Genomic DNA, 21,552 nt, shown 5'->3' on the forward strand with positions numbered 1-21,552 from the left:
GTTAAATCTTACTGTAATTTAGGCTATGATATTTTCAAAGTAAATTTGTGCCATTTCATTCATGGTGAATTATGTCCTTTGAGCTAGTAACACTCACTGACCCATCTGTCATACTTATGGCTCAAACGCTAAATGTCATTCCTGTTTGGTCCTCAACACTTGCTTATAAATCCAATGGTGAACTTCAGAACCATCAACAATGCTAAGAAGGGAGCAAAAGGGACTACGCACCTGATCCAATTTCATTTTAAGCAGTTGCCTTTTTTTAAGAGGTGATTATTAACGTTGCCATAAGACTAAACATTCCTATTGAAATAGTTTGAATCCAAAAATTTTATACTCCTACTCATTTACATACAATGCAATGTAATTCTTCAGCCAATATACACATTTTCCCACAACAAACTTTACCCTAGGGTGTACCATACATCCATACACACACACACACATGAATAACCTATAGTTTATTTGGTTATAACTTATGTCACAGCTGCTCTATTAGATGTTTCATCATCTTCATAGAATTAAAATTTGGGGTATAAGCCCCTGTTATGACATGATGTTGATATTCTAGAAATACAATCATCACTCTACAACACATTATATCTCATCTAAATGGAGTAGAGCAAATAACGCAAACTATGGCTCTGAAAAGCTTTAGGTCTCTATGGCACTAGGGGAGGGCAGGGGAGCAAGCCCCTTTTGTCTGGTTTATATGTGGGGGTCTTCTAAGATACCTGTAGGTTGTCTTCTTCTAAAGAATAACTCCTTTCTTTGGTTATATGTTCCTGTCTTTACTTTCACTTCTTGAAAAAGATACCCCTTTTTGTATATGTTCCCCTCATCAGCCTTCTAGAAAAACTTGAAAAATTAACCCAGGCATGCAGCAGTTTCTATTGTCTTATCACAAGAAATCTACATCTATGTTCATGACTCAATCTCGAAGACCTGGGGAAGGATGGGCGGGGTCCAGCAGCTCATCATTCCTACTTTCACTGCAAAGGGCTCTTTCAGCTGCAAACAGTAAAATCTCTTCTCTCGTATTGTCTTACTTTGGGTAGTGGTGTTCTGACCACAGGTGGCTTAACAGTGCACGAATACTTCATATCATGGCTAGCAGGAAACTGCAGCATACCATTCATTCTGGACAGGAAAACATCAGGGCTTCAGGCAAGCAAAAAGGTTCACTGTGTGTTCATTTCGGGGATGATGAGCTCCTGTCTGTGGCTTGTTTAACTCTTTTAGTGGACTGGTGAAGAGACTCACAAACTAGTGAGTTACTGAAATTTGGAGAAGGCGATTCTTGAATGTGTAGCAGACCCCTGATGGTCCCTGTCGCCAAGATCTGCTTCTCTATATATCCTTTCAACACGCGCAGTACCCCGGCTTATCAGACAAATCACAGTTTCCAAACATATAAATAAACGTTATCTACCATATCTGCTGCATATGTCAGACAAACAATCACCTATAAACAGACTTTACGTCTCTCAAGAAATAACCTCATTCTGGTATATGCCCAGCCTGTCAGAGACGGATGGTCGCTAACTGTGAGCAGATTTCATTCTACCCTTTGTGCCAGGAAACACTGGTGCCAAATCTTACTGAGAACACCTTCTGAATCTGGAGGCCTCACTACAATGCAGCACTCAATAATTCAAACCAACCAGTAATGTAGTCTGGTAGGCTGTTATTCTCTTGTTTAATTTTATTTCCTATTACCAGACGAATTAGACCAGGCTTTGCTTTCCCCCTTTCTTGCTTGCTCCTGTCTTTCCACTCATCAACTTGGAGCAGTGCTACTGTTTTGAGGAGGCTGCATCAAAAGAAGCTGGTACTTCCTTGTAGGTTGCTGTTGTACTTGAAATAACACAAGAACTAAGGTAAGGGGGCAAGAAACACAGAATGTTACAGCCCTAAAAATGAACATTCAAGAACAGGAACTTTTTTTTTTTTTTTTTACCCCCAAGAGCCACTGCTGGGGTTACAGCTTGTTTAGAAGATAATTATTTGATTTTATAATTACTTTTGTGGGTTGCAAAATAATTATGGTGGCGGCAAATCTCCATGTGCCAAAATAGCAGAAGCGATTGTTCTAAAGTTCACGCCGAAACAATAACAGAGTCAAGATGGTTAGCTCTTAGGTGGGGATTAGAAACCCAATCCCTCTGTCAAATGTGCCAGCCTGAAGCCCACATAAAGGTCAGAGTGGAGGTGAGGATAGCCAAGATACTCCACAAACCCAATTCAGACGAGTAGTTTCTTTTCAGGTTTTCATTTTAAACCTGTTCCTTTGCTTGTACAAGGACATCAAGAAGCCCTTTTTTAAAAGACCAAAACTACAGTTCAGGTGAATGACACAGATGTGACCGGCTCTCTTTCAATTCTAAGATCAGACCTGGTGCTAAGACGATTAGGAGGGGTATTTTCTAATCAAGAGGAACTTCGATGTAGTCAGGGGTCAGCAAACTTTTTCTGATAAAGGCCAGAGAGAAAAGATTTCAGGCTTTGCGGGTCTCTGAGCAGCTTCTCAGCTCTGCAGTTGAATGCAAAAGCCACCATGGACTGGATGTAAGTGACTGTGCGTGGCTGTGTTCCAATAAAACTTTATGGACACCGACATTTGAATTTCACATAAGTGTCTTGTGTTACTAAATAGTATTCTTCCTTTGATTTTGGTCAACCATCTGCAATTGTAAAAAACATGAGCAACCTAAAAAACAGGCAGAGGGCTCACGGGCCATAGCATGAGCCCTGCTCATTTAGACGGGTTTTAGGGACCTCGGCAACGTCTTCAGGGAAGAGAAGTAAATTCATTTCACAAGTAGAAGAAACTCAGGACAAAGGTGACCTAAGAGTGGGCAAAGGGCATCAGTGTCCCCAAGGCTTCCTAATTCCAACCAAACACACTATCCACCACATAATTTCCTCTCTCGCTTTTTAATGAATTGAAAATTTGCTTTGAATATTAATTTTTGCCCAAATTTTCCTGAAAGAATCATTTTCACATTTAAGCAATCACTTTAAGAAGTTAAACTTCATTGGCCAAAATAACTAGTCTCTTCTTAGAGGTTCACATCTCAGAGGCGGCCAACCATGTGCGGAGGTGGAACCAGAGGGGCAGTCCAGGTACAGTTGCATCAGCAGGTGACATGGAGGAAGCCGACGGCTCTGACTCTCTGTTCCCTCTTCTCTGAAACGGTCACAATAGAAATTCCAACCTTAAAAGGTTGTTCTGATGATTACAAGGAAATAACATGTGCAAATTATAAAGTGTAACATAAATATATTTATGTAAGGTGTCTAAGGTTTCTAAACTTATCGGTTTTCTTAAATGGACCAAATTAACTCTCTTCTTGACCACCATCTCAGAACCTTCTCACTTTCTTTCTTAAAAATCCTCTAGGGTGACTATGATTCAAAACACAGATAATAACAAGCATTGGAGAGGATGTAGAGAAATGAGCCTTTCATACATTCAATGCTGTTGGAAACATACAATGGTGCAGCCACTTTGAAAAAGAATCTGGCAGTTCCTCAAACCGCTAAACATAGTGTTACCACAGGACCCAGCAATTCTACTCCTAGATATACACCCAAGAGAAATGAAAACATACATCCACACTAAAACTTGTACATGGATGCACATAGCAGTACTATTCATAATAGCCAAAAAGTGGAACCAACCCAAATGTCCATCAACTGATTAATGGAAGCAAAATGTATCATATCCACACAATGATTCAGCAAGAAAAAGAAACGAAGCACTGATACATGCTACAGCATGTATGAACCTTAAAAACATTATACTAAGTCAAAGAAGACAGGAACAGGACCATATATTGCATGATTCCATTTATATGAAATGTCCAGAATAAGGGAGTCTATGGAAACAAAAAGTAGATTACTGGCTGCCTAGGGCTAGGAGGATAGAAGGATTGGAGGGATAGGCTAAGGGGAACAGGGTTTCTTTTGGGGGTAATGAAAATGTTCTAACATTGATTGTGGTGATAGATGCACAACTCTGTGATGGTACTAGAAGCCACTGAACTGTACACTTTAAATGGGTGAATTCCATGGTGTGTGAATTATATCTCAAAAAAGCAACTAAAACTCCAATGGCATTTTTTACAGAAATAGAAAAATCAATGCTAAAATTTATATGGAACCACAAAGACCCCAAATAGTCAAAGCAATCTTGAGAAAGAAGAACAAAACTGGAGGCACCACACATCCAGATTTCAAACTACACCACAAAGCTACAGTAATCAAAACAGTATGGTACTGGCATAAAAACAGACACATAGATCAATGGAACAGAATAGAGAGCCCGGAAATAAACCTATGCATCTATGGTCAATTAATTTATGACAAAGGAGCCAAGAATATACAATGGGGAAAGGACAGTCTCTTCAATGAATACTGTTGGGAAAACTGGACAGCCACATGCAAAAGAATGAAAGTGAACCACTATCTCACACCATACCCAAAAATCAACTCCAAATGGATTAAAGACTTGAATGTAAGTCCTGAAACCATAAAACTCCTAGAAGAAAACATAGAGGATAAGCTCCTTGACATGGGTCTCGGCAATGACTTTTTTGGATTTGACACCAAAAGCAAAAATGAACAAGTGGGACTACATCAAACTAAAAAGCTTCTGTTAGTTCTTTAGTTTCCTTCAGCAAACGAACCATCAATAAAATGAAAAAGTAATCTGTGGAATGGGAGAAAATATTTGCAAATCATATATAATCATCTGATAAGGGGTTACTATCTAAAATATATCAAGACCTCATACAATTCAATAGCAAAAAACAAACAATCTGATTGAAAAATGGGCAGAGGAACTGAATAGATATTTCTCCAAAGAAAACAACTACATGGCCAACGGATGCACGAAAAGGTGCTCAACGTCACTAATCATTAGGGAAATGCTAATCAAAATCACAGTAAGACATCACTTCACACCTGTTAGAACGGCGATTATCAAAAAGACAAGAAATAACAAGTGTTGGCAAGGATGTGGAGAAAAGGGACCCCTTGTGCACTGTTGGTGGGAATGTAAATTGTTGCAGCCACTACGGGGCTGCAACAGTATGGAGTTCCTCAAAAAATTAAAATAGAACTACCATATGATCCAGCAATCCCACTTCTGGGTATATATCCAAAGGAAATGCAAACAAGATATCAAAGAGATATCTGCATCCCCGTGTTCACTGCAGCATTATTCACAATAGCAAAGATATGGAAACAACCTAAGTGTCCATCGACAGTTGAAAGGATAAAGAAGATGTAGTATACATATACCAAGGAATATTATTCAGCCATGAGAAAGAAGGAAATCCTGCCATGTGCTACAATGTGGATAGACCTTGAGGGCATTATGCTAAGTGAAATAAGTCAGACACAGAAAGAGAAATACTGCATGGTATCACTTACATGTGGAATCAAAAAAAAAAAAAAAAGTCAAACTCATAGAAACAAAGAGTACAAAAGTGGTTGCCAGGGACTTGGGGGTGGGGGTGGAGGAAATAGAAGTTGGTAAACAGGTACAAACTTGCAGCTATAAGATGAACCAGGTCTGAGGATCTAACGTAAATCATAGTGACTATAATTGATAACACTGTGCTGTATAACTGAAATTTGCTGAGAGTAGAACTTAAATGTTCTCACCAAAAAAAAAAAAAAGGTAAATATGTGAGGTGATGTGTGTGTTAATTAACTAAATGGAGGGAATCCTTTCACAATGTATACATATATGGGATCACTACAATGTACATTTTAATATTGTACAAATTTTTTTGTCAATTATGCCTCAACAAAGCTAAAATTAAAAAAAAAAGACAATAAATAAATAGAAAAAATATTTTTTTTAAAAGCTGCTAAAAAAGTCCTCCAGGGAATCTTGGATCCCATCAGAGCAAGTCCCAACTCCTTAGCATGGTATCCAAGGCCCTTCATGATCTACCTCTACCCATTCCTCCAGGCTCCTTTCTCATCATTCCCAAGCTTATATGCTCTACCCCCATCATATCAAACTGCTGTCCTTGTAGTCACCTTAATCAATGGATATACATTTATCGAATGGATCAACAATTAGTAAATTAACATGTATGTTCATACGTTGAACACCTTTTTAAGGTGCCTAGTATCTATGCACTGAAATATAGGCACTAGAAATATAGTATGTAGTGAATGGGAGAGACAAGAAAGACCCCTGCTCTGAGTAGCTTACATGGGATGCCCTCCTAACCTTTCTCTGCACATGCTCGTCATCCTGCCTGAGTGACTCTCTCTCTCAGGCATCTTTGCCAGTCCAATCCTCTTCACCCATCACAATTTAGCTCAAGTGCTATCTCCTCCCACATGACCTCGCTGGCCTTCTCCCTGGAGGAGGAGATGGAGTCCCCAGCTGTGTGTCCACAGCATCCTGAGCTCACCCCTATACAGGAATGTGCCCTCGCTAGACTGTGAGCTTCTCCAAGGGCAGGAACTCATCCCGTGTCTCTATATTTGCACATCAAGTTCTCTGTAGGCATCAATGCTTGTTACTAGCATTGTAATAAATGAATGACCACGTTCTGCCCTTCCTCTGGCCTTGAACATAGAAACAGTACAACTGTAAAAACAACCATCACATTATTTCTTTCATGTGGTCTCCTGCTAACATTCTGGCTGGTTTTTCCCCAGGCAGAAAATCTCGACTACTCATTTCTTCTTTTCCAACCCAACAAGTAAATTCCTGTTTAGCTCATGGTTCTCTTACCTAGAGCTTTGCAACTTTGGCCTCCTCGGTCTTTCCTTTCCTCCCCTATCAACCTTCAGGTTCAAGGGAAGCTCATCCCTTCTTCTCCCACCTCTGGCTCTCTGACCTTCAACAGGCTCCCCTTCATCTCATCGCTTTCATCACAACAGCCTTCTTGGCACAGACCCTGGAGCCATCAAAGGCGGCTCCTAATGGGCTCATCATGTTCTCTCCTTTCAGACACATCTTAAAACTCTGAACACCTATTCAAGTCCAGAACGTGCTTACTATTTGTATTAATTAGCAAACTACAGAAATGAATGTTTGGGCTAGCAAACAAGTATTGACCCCTCTCTCCCAATAACGTTTTACATACATATTTTATCTATTATCTTTTCAGTTTGATTTTTTTTATCTCCTTTAGACATATAGGTATATTTTAAGCTAAAGATTTTGCAGATATTTTCAACATTTCTTCTCTTAAACTAAGTGAATATTTATAAATGTTGTCTGTAAAGTGTCAGAAAGATACCAGAATGGAGGGGAAAATTATTAGTGAAATTACATATGAGTTCAAAGTTATGCTAAAAATAAACTGCCTTTGAATTGCTGGTGCTTGAAAGTGTCCAGGGGCCTTTCTATGAGTCTAGAACAGAATAGCAGAATCTTGGTCTTTTGACACTTAATGTTCAAGGTCTTGGGACATCCTTTCTTGAGTTTTGAGTGGCTGTGGGACCCAGGCCCTTTCTCTTGTCTGGTCCCTGTGTAGGCTATCATAAAAACACCATCATAAAAACCCACTCAAATTTGCTTCAATTTAATACAGGAGCAGGGGGATGTGGGTGATGAGTCTACGAGGGTTCATTATTTTATTCAGTCTACTTTTGTATATATGTACAATTTTCCATAATAAAAGTCAAAAAAAAAAAAGTAACTTGATCACATCACCTCTACTGAAAAACCCCCGTGCCGCCTTTAGTGCTCACTGGATGAAATCTGAATTCCTTCGTAAATTGTACGAGGCTTTTCCTGACGCCCCTCTTGCCCAAGGTGGGACCTACCGCTGTCTCCTTTCCACCTCTAAAACAACACCTTTCTCTCTCCAACACTTTTAAAACTTCTGTGCATGTATTTGTCTGTCTATCTCCCTGTACTACATTACAAGGTCTCTGAAGGCAAAGACTATACTATCTTACTGATTTTTCTAACCCCGATGCTTAACATGGCACATAAAAAATGCTTCAAAAAGGTATTCCTGGAAAAAAATGATGAAATGCCCCAACACATTTCCAGACTAACTCATGTCATTTTCCTCTACATTTCATCAATTCTACCTGCTGACCTCCTCCCTTTCCCTAAGTCACACTCTTTAACAGTTTAAATTGTTTGCCTGTGGTTTTTTCTTTACTGAAATGCCCTTCCCTCTTCTTTATCTGGGAAAACTTCTCTGTTAGGTCCTAGTCCAAATATCACCTCCTCTGGGAAGCCCTCCTGCCTTACTCACGTAGTTAAGAGCTTCCTCTGATAACTTAACAGTTTACTTTCCTGCTACTCTCACTGGAGTCCAAACTCTTCCAAGGTCACAACTGGTGGTTGTACCTGTTGCTATCTACCCCTAAGCTGAGGGGGCCCTGCACACACAAGCTGCCAATTTCACAAACAAATGTAGGAGAGACAATCAACAGCTCAGCTGTTTGAATACTGGATGCTCTAACAGAATTCAAAGAGCACAACTTGATTAGAACTTCCCCGTTCTGTACACCCCTTCCTGACACCCGGCTAAGCCCTTCTTCCTCTGTCTTCCCTACAGCCTGAGCAAGGGCCCTTCTTTGCAGGGTTCCACACAACCTCTCTACCCTGCTCAGGTCAGAGCTTTTCCAGAGGCTCTCCTGACTTTAAGGAAGCAGCTTCCCAGTCCCCACCCCTTGCTTCAGGCCAAGTCCTCCACAGGTGTCCCTCTAACTGAGATTCCACAAGGCCCATGACTATAGAATTCTCCAGTAACTACTCCTTTCAGCCATTCACCTTTTCTCTTCCTCCCTGAGAAACAACTGGATCTCAACTTGCCTACTTTATTGATGACTCAAACTGACCAAAAAATGCTCAGTCATTGTAAATTTAGATATATATGTTAGTCCTTTTACCTAGAATGTACTGGTCATGATTGTTAAAACTTTAAAACCAAAAAAAAAAAACACTGTTGACACGTACAATGTGAGGAGTCTCTTCCCCAGCCTCACTTTTACTTCACTCGCCTAATTAGAAATATACGTGTTAAGTGTTAAACATAGAGCTGAACTGGGTGCTTTCATCTTGGACCCAATCCCAGAAAGTTTAATTACAGAAGAGGTCAAGCAGCGCAGTATAGCGGGAGGAAAAACCCAAGACAAAACTGGATTTGGCGGTAACAATACAAATGATAGTAATCATAGCTAACATTTCTCGAGCGCCTTCTCCTGCCAGGCACCATGCTAAGGGCTTTGTACCAATTACCTCATTTAATCTTCACAACCCCATGTAGTAAATAACACTGTGGTATCCTCAAGTCACCCAGCTAGCAAGTGAAGGAATCATTATTTGAAAACAGGCAGTGAGGTTCCAGGATCCAGCTCTGGGCCACTACTAGAAACTGCTGCCTTCATCAAGCGACAAGTTCTGTTAGCAGCCCCGCCACCAAATGGTGGTTGGATCTGGGAGGATTGCTCACCTAATCTTTATGCACCTCAGTCTTCTCATCTGCAAAATGAAGGATTTGACCCCAAAGAAACTTACAAGGCACTCTCTTCTAAAAGGCTGTCTTGCTGAATGCACCCTATAGTCAGAGTAACAGAGAAGTATTATGACAAATTGTTGTCATTCCTAAAGGTTCATGTTGGAATTCATTAGAAAACATGTTTAATCTTGCTAATCCCTAAAACAAAATTTGGAAATGTGTCTAATGAGTCAATGGATTAGTGTATTTGTATATGAATATGTGAAGAATAGGAATCATATTTAGTGAAATGAAGACAACCTTGAAATATTGATTAATCACATGTCAAAGGCACTAACAGCTGCAATCAATGTCGTTTCTAAATTATCATTTGATTACTTTTTAAATATGTCACTATAAGAGGCTTTGAAATATTTCTAAAAACTATTTTAAAAATGTTAATGTTTTATTCTATTGAAATTACATCTTAATACAACTATTAATGATGTTATTATAATTCCTACTATAATTCCTCACGATTAATAGACTCAAAAGGAATTCAAATGAGAATAGAAAATATGTATGAAATTATATACAGAAATACCTTGCCTTCTAGAATAGATTTCTCCCTAAAGTTGATTTTTAACTATTTGTAAATTAAATCATATTCTCCTATTGACTTCCAATATAAGTTCAGTGATGATTTGGCTAAGTTTCCTGTAGCTTTACAATGTGCATAACTTCTAATCTACTTAGCTAAAAATTTCTCTCCTTCTATTCCTACCAGTGTTTAGCCTATCAAGTAGGCAAGGCAGATTTTTAAAAAACGGAATGTACTAGGAAATTCTGCAATTCCTTCTAATTCTCTATCCTAATATACCTGGCTTATCAAAACTGCACATGTATATAACAGACACATCACGGTACCTAATTTTCTACATTCACTGTAGGTGCCATTTAAAAAAAAAAAATCAGCTTGATGGCATAGTGGAAAGCACTTTGATTTCAAAGAAAGACAAGGGTTTGAATCTTTGTTCCACCCTGTACTTGCTCTGTGGCCAAAGCAGTGAAATGCTATATAAGCTTGTTTCCTCACCTGAAGACGGCTTCAGTATTGAACCAAAACAGCCAAGATGAAGGAAACACAAATTGTCTTTGGCCATTAATGGTGAACTGTATTCTATGGGGCTGTTTTTTTTAAATAGAAAATTACTTAAAATAAGGTCAGCAAATCATCTTTAATACTAGTTAGTGGATACCAGGAACTTCTTTTTTTAAATACTCTTAAGTAAAACGGCAATTGTCAAAATTTCACATTTTATATATGCTCTACTAGCCAGAAATTTTTTTCTTTTTTGGTGAGGAAGGTTGGCCCTGAGCTAACATCTGTTGTCAATCTTCCTCTTTTTGCTTGAGGAAGATTGTCCCTGAGCTAATGTCCGTGCCCATCTTCCTCTATTTTGTACGTGGGACGCTGCCACAGCATGGCTTGATGAGCAGTGTGTAGGTCCACGCCCAGGATCGGAACCCACGAACCCTGGGCCACCAAAGCGGAGTGCGCAAACTTAACTACTACGCCACAGGGCCAGCTCCAGGAATATTTTTTCTTTTAAAGTTTATTCTGTATTGGCCAAATACTTTTAGTTATAGATTTTCTTTAAAATGAAAGTTACTAAAACATGCTTTAAATCTGTTTAGAATAAATGCCATTTTATATACGAAGAAATTAAAGATGAGAGAGATTTAGTGAGCAATGCTTCTGCAAAATTTTACTTGTGTAACATTTCAAGTGAGGGCTTTCCAGCTGGACCAGAATTCTCCTTGGTTACCACTAAAAGGCCTCCTCAGTGCTGAATGAGAAACCAAACTCATTCACGGTGCTGGACACAATGCAGACATGCCCCATCATAAGAGACATCCTCCTCCAGCCAGCCCTCCCAAATCTGTTTGCATCACTACAATCTTTACCACACACACTTCCTTTAAAATAGTTGGCTTTCCTGGCATCCAGAATAGATGACTCAAATGGAAAGTAGCTTCTAGAGACGTTATCTAACAGAAGATTCACTCAGAAACTATCATACAAGGGCAATCCTTGCAGAAAGTGAAATTTATTTGAATCTCCTTTCCTTTGACAGTGGGCAGCGCTGCTCTGGGTTTCAGCAGTAAAAGTAGGTTTAAACTCCTGACCTCCTTCTATTTCAGTGACGAAATGAGTGCACCACAGATTAGGAAGGCAGGATTAGCAGCGTCGAATTAGGCACCACAACATGAGGTCTCCCCTATACAAGAATCCTTTCAAATTAAATATTTTTGTCTTATCAGATGATATGGATACATCCATAGGTAGCTCCTTAAGACATTCTGGAGTGTTTGAGACTGTAGAGACGATCGCGTTGCAAGTAGAAATATGTGCTGTAGGCTAAATATATGCCTGCCTTCAGTGACAGTCTACACCAACATGTCAACCAGTGATGTTCATAATGACACACATAAACACACATCCCTGAGTGTAGACATAGACCGTTCCCTACCGAAGCAACATTTAGGATCCACTCCCAAGGTGGAAGCAGCCCATTTGGGAAGCAATTCAGTCAACAGAGTGATTCATTTAATAAATATTTTAGCCTGCATCTCATGCTCTATTACATTACATGGTAAAAGTCTGGCTTTGGATCATCCCATTAATCCATTTATATTCCATAGGCGTCATCGGCTTATAGAGTAACCAAAGGACCAAACGCATGTCAGTAGGTGTGTGCTTCCCATAAACGGATATTCTTCCCCAAACCTCACAGGAGCAGCCTTAGTGGGTTCTGGGCGCCTGCCTGCCTCCAGCAGGGCCCCAGTTGTCCTCTAGGATGCCTAGTGCCATCCTGCACAGCCTCTCTTGCAGTTTAATCAAAGAAAAGTATAATTACACTAGCAAGACTCTAATTTTGAAAAGACATTAGCCAAGCCACAGTTACTTCATTACTCTGCACTTCAGAGGCCGGCAATGAACGGGAGGGATCCTAAATAATATTTGTTCTCCCAAAGGGAACAAGTGCAACCCGCCTGGGGGATAGGAAAATCTGCCTGCCCAAGCAGGTGTGAGTGTCAAGCGAGGCGACGAGCTTCACGCTGGCCAGTAGCTAATGCTTTCCCCGCAAAATCTGCTGCCTAAAACTTTTCCACGACCTTCAGTGGGCCTCCGGCGTTGGCTCTGTGAGCCGCTTCGGAACCGCCGGGAGGCTCCTGCGAAATGCACCGCCACCCAGGCGCGTCCACATCTGCAGAGTCTTCCAGCTGGTCCGCGCGAGCCGGCCCTCGTTCTTGGCCCCTTCTGCCCAGAGTCGCTGGCAGCCCGGCACGCTTTCACCGCCCCACTTCAGATGGGATTTGGGGGAGCTCTTTGGCTCGCACACGCTTACCTGGAAAAAGCCGCTGCACACCCCCTCCCCCATCTCCCACATTTTAGCCTTTAGGCATCATTCCAAAGGGGCCAGGAGCGGCACTCCAAAAATCACGGCCATGTTTTACTCTATACAGACATCATTCAACAACTCCACAAGTCTCCAGGGCGCTGGGCGCTGGAGCCGAGGCCAAACGACCTCTCCAAAGTGAACCCTCCTGAAGCCCACACCTGTAATGCAGCCCAGCAAAGCCTGTATCCCATCATAACGCAAGGACAGGAGAACAGCTAAGAAACCCAGAGAGCAGGTGTAACAATCTTGTTAAAGCTAATAGTGTTGCCCCAGACAAATCCCCTAAAACCCCACCTTCCCAAAGAAAATGCCAGAGTTGTCCCTTTAACTGTTTCAAACCCCCCATTTGGGGGAGCATATACATCAATGGTATATGCACGGATGCGGTCCAGGTTTGGCTCTGGGCGGCACTCTGCAAAGTGCCGGGCAGGCGGGTCACGCCTAGAAAAAGGGCGCATGTCCCCGCAGTTCTCCAGGCAGAGATGCCGGCGGTGCTCCCACACTGGGGACTGGCAGAGCCACCTCCCCGCCTCCCGCGCTCGCCGCCGCCACGACGGGCCCCGGCACTCACCGTCCCGGGCGTCCTCCCCCCGACTGCAGTTGCTGCAAATGTGTTTGATCTCCTTGCCTAGTTGACAATGGATCACAAAGGACACGTTGTTGTTGTTGTTGGGGGCGGGCTCCTTCAGGGGCTTCATCCTCAGCAAATAAAAAGCTTTCTTTTTGGGTCTCTGGGCGCTCGCGCCTGGCACCGCGCCCTCCCTGCAGCGCGGCAAGCGGAGCGCAAACCTCCCCGGCTCCGCGGCGCGCGTGGGCTCCGCCATCCGGCCCCCGGGCGCCCCGGGCCGGGCGCTGCTCCGGCCCCCGCGCGCTGCCACTCGCGCCCCGCCGCCTGGCCAGCATGCCCCCGCCCCGCCCCGCCCCCGCGTCTCTACAGCAACGCGACCACGGCGGGGCGGGTCAGGAGAAGGCGCTGAAAGGGTCTTGACCTCGTCGACCGAGCCAATCCGAATTCCGCGGCCGGAGGAGGGTTTCCGGAAAGCACTCCTCGGTCCTACCTGAGATGCTCCACTCCCGCCCCGCCCGCAGCCTCACGTGCACATCCTCCCCTGGCAGCCCCGCCCCTCCGTAAATCTCAGCACCAGCAATTGCGCCCGCCGGATTTGCAGCTACCTTCACTCGCTGTCGAGCGCAGGGCGGAACGCCAGCCTCCCCCTCCCCCTTTTCTTCAAGCCTCACATGGCCAGCCGTGAAAGCGAGAGGTCCCGCACTGAGGGCAGCTGCGCTGGGAGCCCTCGGGTTGCAAGTGCCTCTCTGGGGCCAGAACAAATTACCATTCTCTCGTGGGTTCAACCCACAGCCCTTGACTTTTCCTGGAGCCGACAACCTGTTACAGCATAATTGATGTTTTCACCCTCAATAGCAATTCCCCAGCCTGAAGGGGACCTTACACCAGTGTCACTGAAGCTTAGAGTAAAAAGGAACAGAAGAGGCTGCTTTTATCAACACTCAGGAACAACAACTCGCAACTTTGGGATCCCAGCTAATTTGGCCAAAGATTCCCCAGCTGTCTTAGCACAGTGACTAGGCTTAGCAAGGCAAGTGACATCTGTCGAGATTTCCAAAGAAAGAACAGTGTCTTCAATAAGGCAAATCCATCGCTTAATAATAACAGCAACAAGTTAGTGAGCCTTTTGTCTTCTGCACTTTTTAAAAAAAAATCACACTATGTCTACACAATAATCCTGACACAGATATTGTGAATCCTACATCACCTTTTAGAGAGCTAAGGCTTGGAAAAGACACATCACGATTGCCTCGAGTGCTTATTTAAAAAACAGAGACTTGGGGGCCCCCAGCCCTGAGATTCTGGTTTAGTAGGTCAGTGTAGGGCCCAGGAGTCTGTAGCTTTAACAAGCTCCCCAGGTGATCCTGATGCAAAGCATACGTGATGAAATGGGTGTTTACAGCCAGGTGTGTCTGACTCCCAGCTATTGCCTTCCGACCACACCCCATTCCCTGTGAGCCACAACCCTCCCCTTCTTTTCCTGCCTACTGAAATAGTGTCAGTTAAAGGATGTACTCTCACCACCTATTGTTTCCAGGAACTTCCCCCAAATTAATTTCATAATCCCCCGTGACTGCCCCTTCCACAAAGGGCAGGTCACTGCTAGTCCCTCCTCCAACTGGGCAAATTCTGCTTGTACAGTTCACCTCACAGGGAAGAGGGTCAACACTCCACTGGGGATATTAAATTACTGTGTTATAATATGCAATTCTACCACTCTGTCATTTATACTATTTCTCACCTGCAAAATATTCTGCCCAAATCAGCACACTCAGTTTCATTTGCCTTCTGTAGTTGGGAACATTGGGTGTCCAGCCGCCATAGCCTGCTCCAGAAGGAGATGTCAGGCATTGAAGTGGAATTTGAATGTTGGAGTTGTGCTCTCTTTAATTAGATCAAAACCAAGTCTCTCTGGGTGCCCATCGTGGTCCTCAGGGACCCCTTCCTTCTCGCCTGGATTACCAACCAAACCAGCCACAGGTAAATCTCACTGTGTCTGCTCATGTCAGATGCATGTCACTCGGTCCCTGGTTAATTATAAGCCTTATCTTAGAGATGGCAAAGGACCCATGTGTTACACTGGTGCAGTGTATGAGGGAATTTACTGCATTGTGTTATGGGCAAACATTTATTATTCTCTTTTTCTAATCCTCAGATCCCTCCCCCAAACTGTATCATGTCTTAACTCTCTTCTGAAAAAGAAAAAATTACATCTTTTCTTAAGTGAGTTTTTTTAAATTGCATGCCTTTTCCACTTTACTCTCTGTCTCACAGGTCAGAACAGTAGACCCGCATAAACCCCATATGGTCTTATTAAAACAACTGAGCCCGCTGCCATCTTTTATTCACTCATTGAATACCAGACCAGACTAAGGGCTCTGGGTGTCTCTATTTTAATTGGCCAAGTGGGGTTGTAGCATAGAGAACACTGACAGGACCAACAGCTTAGGCTCAAATATTAAAGGTGATGCCCCGTAGCTGTGGGGGCTCTGTATTCACGGTAAGTGTGTAAAAAAATTAAGCTGTACCACAGAGAGCTACTCCCTTGTTTGGTGATCCATCTTCCTATACTGTCTTCCCTGAGTTTTCAGCTTCTAACTGTGCTGTCCAATATGGTGTCTACTAGCCACATGTGGCTCTTCACACTTAAACTGATGAAAATTAAGTTTCAGTCTCTCAGATTCACTGGCCACAGTTCAAGTGCCCAATAGTCACATGTACCTAGTGGCTACTGTATTAGACAGGGCTACTGTATTGGATGGTAGAACATTTCCAACATAGCTGAAAGTTCTATTAGATCATGCTGCTCTTAGAAGATGTACGCATTTTAGTGTCTCAGACTGAATTTGGAAGCTGAGAAGCACTATCTCCTATTATTACAACAGAAAGTGGGTGGAGAGGGGACCAGGATGGACTGTACCTTAGTGCTGGCAGCAGTTTGGAAGAAGATGGCTGTGTCTGGTGGCTTCTGGCACCACCTTTCCTCTGACCCGCAGCAGGCAGCAGGGCAGGTGTGCACAGACATCTGGCATTTCTTCTCAACCCTGCTCTGTATCCTGAATGCTAACTCAGTGAAGACTTCTTCTGATGCCCATTACTGTAACGTGCTAGAGCTCTTGATGCCAAGAGATGTCTTACACAGAGTGTGTTTGTCTCATCCCACAAGACAAGCCTATGTTTAATTACAATCCTTGTAATTATGGCTCAGCTCTATTGCCGCTGTTGATAATCATCTCCCTGCATTAATAATGGAAGAAAATGGTCAACCTACAGCATTCTTGAAAAAAAAATATTGTGGGACTTTTTTTTCACCTTTAAAAGGAAGGAGGGAAACACCGAAGGAAAGGATAGTCCAGAGCATTCTACCACTTATAACAGAGGTTCTCAACATAGGGCCTATGTAGCCTGCATGGGATTTTTACCCAGATGATCTAAATGGGAATAGTCCCCTGTGATCACTCAGTGTCGCTTAGCTGCATGGCAGTGTCGTTCCTATCCCCTCTTTAGGATACACTTAACTGGTAGATCCCCTCCTTGAAACTCGTTTGGGGCCCTAAGACCTTGCTACTCAAAGTGTGATCCCACAGACCAGCAGGTCCTGGTTCCATGGGAGCTTGGGAGAAACACAGCACCTCAAGCTCTACTCCAGAATCTGCATTTTAACAAGACCTCCAGGTGATTCAGAGGCAGATTAAGGTTTGAGAAGCACCTACTAGGAATCAGCCCAATAACAGTGTTACTTGCCTACCAGTGGAATGCACATTTTGGTTCCGAAGTAAAATAACAGATAGGACCCCCGATCTCACGGAGCTTACAATTTAATAGGAGAGCAGATGCACTCAATGGAAGGACAGATAAGAATAGCAGAGCACACTGAGCTGAAAACACGTGTGCATGTTTGTAAGTAGGAGCAGCCATGGAGAAATATGCATTTAATATCTGAGTGGGAGCCGTGTGTAGAGGGAGTTGGGCCGTGATTAATGTGGAAGAGATGGAGCTGATGGACGAGCAGTTCCCTGGGAAAGTTGAGCTGAAGCAGTTTGGGGAGGAGGGGTGGTGACTATGGTGGTAGCAGTGTGGGGAGAATGCAAGCACATAAGCTAGAAGTTCATGGTCGGGGGACAGGGTGGTCAAGGGTGGTCATTAGCTGGGCAAGGCTGTTACACCCAGCAAGGCACTCTGTGAAAACTGGGCTTTCCAGAAGACACCACCATTATGATGATGTGAAGGGAACTGCAAATGAAATTCCCTAAGTCTGAATGTCAGAAACTGTGCCATCAACTTGGAACTGAGATTTTGTTCTGGTTTCTGCTCCTCTATGCCCCACCTTATTTTTAATGCTCAACAGTTATTAGGCTTAAAGAAAAGTCAAAATCAAAGTTAAGGGTAGAAATTTGGAAATGCTCATATAGTGCTTTAACTCTTATCAAAAAGATAGAGTAGAAACACAAAATGTTAATGTCAATACAAGGCAATGCAGTAGGACCACTCAAAGAGGGGTACTTAGATAAATATCACTACACATATTTGATGTAAGAAAAGATTTTTTTCTTCCTCAATATTTTTTCTTTGATTTAAATTCAAGCTATCCATTACCTTTTCCTCTTGTTTCTGTCTGTTCCTATCCTCCTTTCTTGTTCCTATCCTCCCCCTGGTGCGTTGAATGGTGGCACCACCAAAAGATATGTCCCTGTCAAATTCTTGAATGTGTGAATGTGACTTTAGTTGGAAAAAGGTTCTTTGCAGGTGTAATTAAGGATCTTGCGATGAGGAGATCATCCTGGATTATCTGGGTGGGCCCTAAATCCAATGACAAGTGTCCTTATAAAAGAGACACAGAGGAGAGAGACAGAGACAGGGGAAGACACAGGCAGGAGAGGAGAGGGCAATGTGAAGATGGAGGCAGAGTGGGGCGATGCAGTCACAGGAATGCCAACAGTCACCAGAAGCTGGAAGAAGACAAGGAATGGGATCTCCCCAGGAGCCTCTAGAGAGATGGCGGCCCTGCCAACACCTTAAATTTGGATTTCTGGTCTGCAGAACTGTGAGAGGATTAATATGTGTTGTCTTAAGCCACCAACTTTGTGGTAATTTGTTTCAGCAGCCCTAAAAAACTAATACACTCCCTAAATATTAATAATATGTTATATTTCTAATATAACAATAGCATCTGGTTTTTTTTTTTAAGTTTGATCTAAATGTGTAATACGTTAAAACCAGAACTGTAAGCCAATCTACAAAGTGCAAATTTTAAGAACAGGGTTAAAAATTACTTCCAAATGGTTCATGAACACAGAATTGTGCTATGCTACTGCTACTTCTGTGTATGTGTGTTGTTTTTGTGTTTGTGTTTTTGTTTTTATTTTCACGGATGCTGGAATGGAAGTATGGAATGGAATGGAAGTAGACCGTTATTAAGAGGGGGATATAGCTTCCAGGCTTTTTCATATTTAGTATAATGCATTTACATTCTGAGCAAGGAAACATGATCAGAGCTTGCTACGGGAGGCCAGTGGAAATTCTTTAGGCAATTCAGTGATGCGTCAGGAGAGCTCACATGCAGCCTTTGTGCAATGATACAGCTGTATGGATTATTTATGGATGACATCTGTTCTAATAGGTTGAGTATCCTTTCTGACTCTTGCAAGTGTAGTTATTAAATATTTTTGAATGTCACTCCTGCAGATAAAAGGTTAGAAACCAGCTATATAATTGGCAAGCTTTTATTCTCCTAAAAGAAGGGCTTTTTACCACAGTGTTTTCCTTCAAACTGTGTTTTGGAGCCTATAACAAAAGTTCTTTTGGCCTTAGCTTTTCCCATAATATTTCTTAATCCAATCTGGCAAGTTTTTGGTATAAGAGCCAGGGAGAAGTCAGTGGACAGTAGGTTTGAAGAAACAATTTCATATCTCTGTTTTTAGAACTTGAGTTCTTAAAAATGTAGTTGAGGGGCTGGCCCAGGGGCATAGTGGTTAAGTTTGTGTGCTCTACTTTGGTGACCCGGGGTTTTCGGGTTCAGCTCCAGGCCACAGACCTACACACTGCTGGTCAAGCCATGCTGTGTCAGCATCCCACATACAAAGAAGAGGAAGATTGGCAACAGATATTAGCTCAGGGCCAATCTTCCTCACCAAATATATATATAGTTGAGACATCTAAATGATGTGAGCAGTTTTTTGTGGGTTTTCTTTTAATTTTAGTTAAGAGTTTCCTTGTTTTTTTCCCTCCTGAAACTTTGAATAAAAAGCAATTTTACTTCTAGGCTTGTGATAATTATGCTTACTGAGGGATTGTTCTGAGCAAACTGTTCTGCAAACACTTAGCAGATTGCAACCTGATGAGAAGGGAAGATTGGAAGCATTTAGACAAAACAGGTGGAGACAGAGGTGATTGAGGGAAAATCATCAGGAGTGAACTGTAGCTTCTTGATTGCAGTGTAATTTTGGAATGTTTCTTTCTCTTTTTGCATTGCCACGGATAGGAAGAGAATGGGAATGGTCTAGTTCTTAAGTCCAAATAAGAGGAACTTCTCCATCAGAGGCCATGTTTTCAGAGTGAATATAATTTTTGTGACTGTGATGGAAAGAAGATCAGGTCTAGCAGGAAAATTTCTGCAAGGTCTTGTTATGTCAAGCATCTTTAAAGTCTGTATTGTCATAATCCAAGGAAGGCTCTCAGTCTAAGTTAAAAAATTGGGGATCAAGTATGTCTGCTCATATCCAGGGAAAAAGAGAGAATAGGTTAGGTAGAGGTTGAGAACTGTTAAAGATTAGTAAGTAAGAAGTTTGTTGTTCCAAAGTATTTAGTTTCTTTAAATTTTGCTCCAAATTATAAATCCCATTTAAAATGAGAATTATAGCCTTATAACCATAGCCTTATGTTTTCTTTTTTGAAACAAGTTAATTTTAGCAGATTTAGATACTTCTGGATATTTATCTTATAGAAATAAAAGCACCAGAAAATAAAGATGTTATTAAGTGTGTTTATATTGCAATAAAATAAAATAAAGTTTATCAATAAAGAAATTGCTGCATAAATTATGGTATATTTATAGCATGATGCCACTAAAAATAATGAGTTATATCTAAACAAGCTGGCTTGGAAGGATTTCCACAATGTATTGTTAATGAGAAAATTAATATTCGGAGAACTGACTATATTATGATCTCATTTTTGTAAGACAAATGTTGTAAGCATTAATATTGTTCTCCAAATATTTCTGATTCACTATCTTCAGGTACATAGTAGGACTGTAGTTTGTACATCTAGATCCCCTATGGTGGATGGAACCAGATGACCAGTTCTGATCTACAAGTGATGAGCTGAAGTTCAAGATAGTGGCTGCTGCTTCCTTTTGGGTTCTGGAGTGAGTCAACCTACCTGCTGACCCACAAGGGGCATGTAGTATGACAAATGAACTTCTGTTGTTTGAAGCTACTGAAATTTTGAAGTTGTTTTTACTGCAGATTAATCTAGCCTATTAACCAATACAACGACAACAAATAGGTGTGTATGGATCACCTTATTTAGTTATCACACCAACATCATAAGATGGAACTATTATTTCCATTTTATACTTTAGGAAACAAGCTCAATAAGATTAAATCAATTTCCCAGGTTACACAATTAGCATTTCACCAACTAGAAATCTGAGCCCAAATATGTTTAATGCAAAGCACACCTTTCCTTCTCCAACCATCCCACTGACATGCAGAGAGCTGCTAGATAGTTCTTCTTCAAAGGACCCTCAGTACTATTTTAGGACAGAAACATATGGCATCATGAAACGCAACCAAGAAAGGTTACAGACTACAGGCAGAGGACACAGAAACCTTGCCTGCCACGCAGAGCGTAGCTGCTGGTGGTAAAGAGAACAGGGGTAAAAATAGGATGCACAAGTTCTTATCTATCATCCCTATTGGCAGATCCCTGCCTTTTCAATCTTGAAAACAGACCGAAGTTGTTACTCACTGATGTTATCCTTTCAGGGCTGGGGTTGTATCTACGGTGTGGTGAGCCCCTCAGGGCTGTTTAACAAAAGCTCACGATCAGCTAATGATAATTGGCCATTAGGACA

General features: G+C 42.1%; 1 protein-coding gene across 5 annotated transcripts in view; it reads right to left on the reverse strand.

The window, feature by feature from the left end:
* Positions 1 to 21,552, reverse strand: part of PHACTR1 (phosphatase and actin regulator 1) — a 520,877-nt gene that overhangs the window by 225,579 nt on the left and 273,746 nt on the right. The window contains exon 1 of one of the 5 annotated variants that reach the window (XM_058555250.1): positions 13,479 to 13,788. The exons of 2 other annotated variants lie outside the window; for them this stretch is intronic. In XM_058555250.1, coding sequence (XP_058411233.1) covers positions 13,479 to 13,731 — 253 coding nt within the window. In that variant the 5' untranslated portion in view covers positions 13,732 to 13,788. Of the gene's footprint in view, positions 1 to 13,478; positions 13,814 to 21,552 lie in introns of those variants that run through there. 2 more of the 5 variants (XM_058555253.1, XM_058555254.1) reach the window with 2 other exon arrangements.

Source organism: Diceros bicornis, chromosome 14 (assembly GCF_020826845.1).
Source record: "Diceros bicornis minor isolate mBicDic1 chromosome 14, mDicBic1.mat.cur, whole genome shotgun sequence".
Lineage (NCBI taxonomy): Eukaryota > Metazoa > Chordata > Mammalia > Perissodactyla > Rhinocerotidae > Diceros > Diceros bicornis.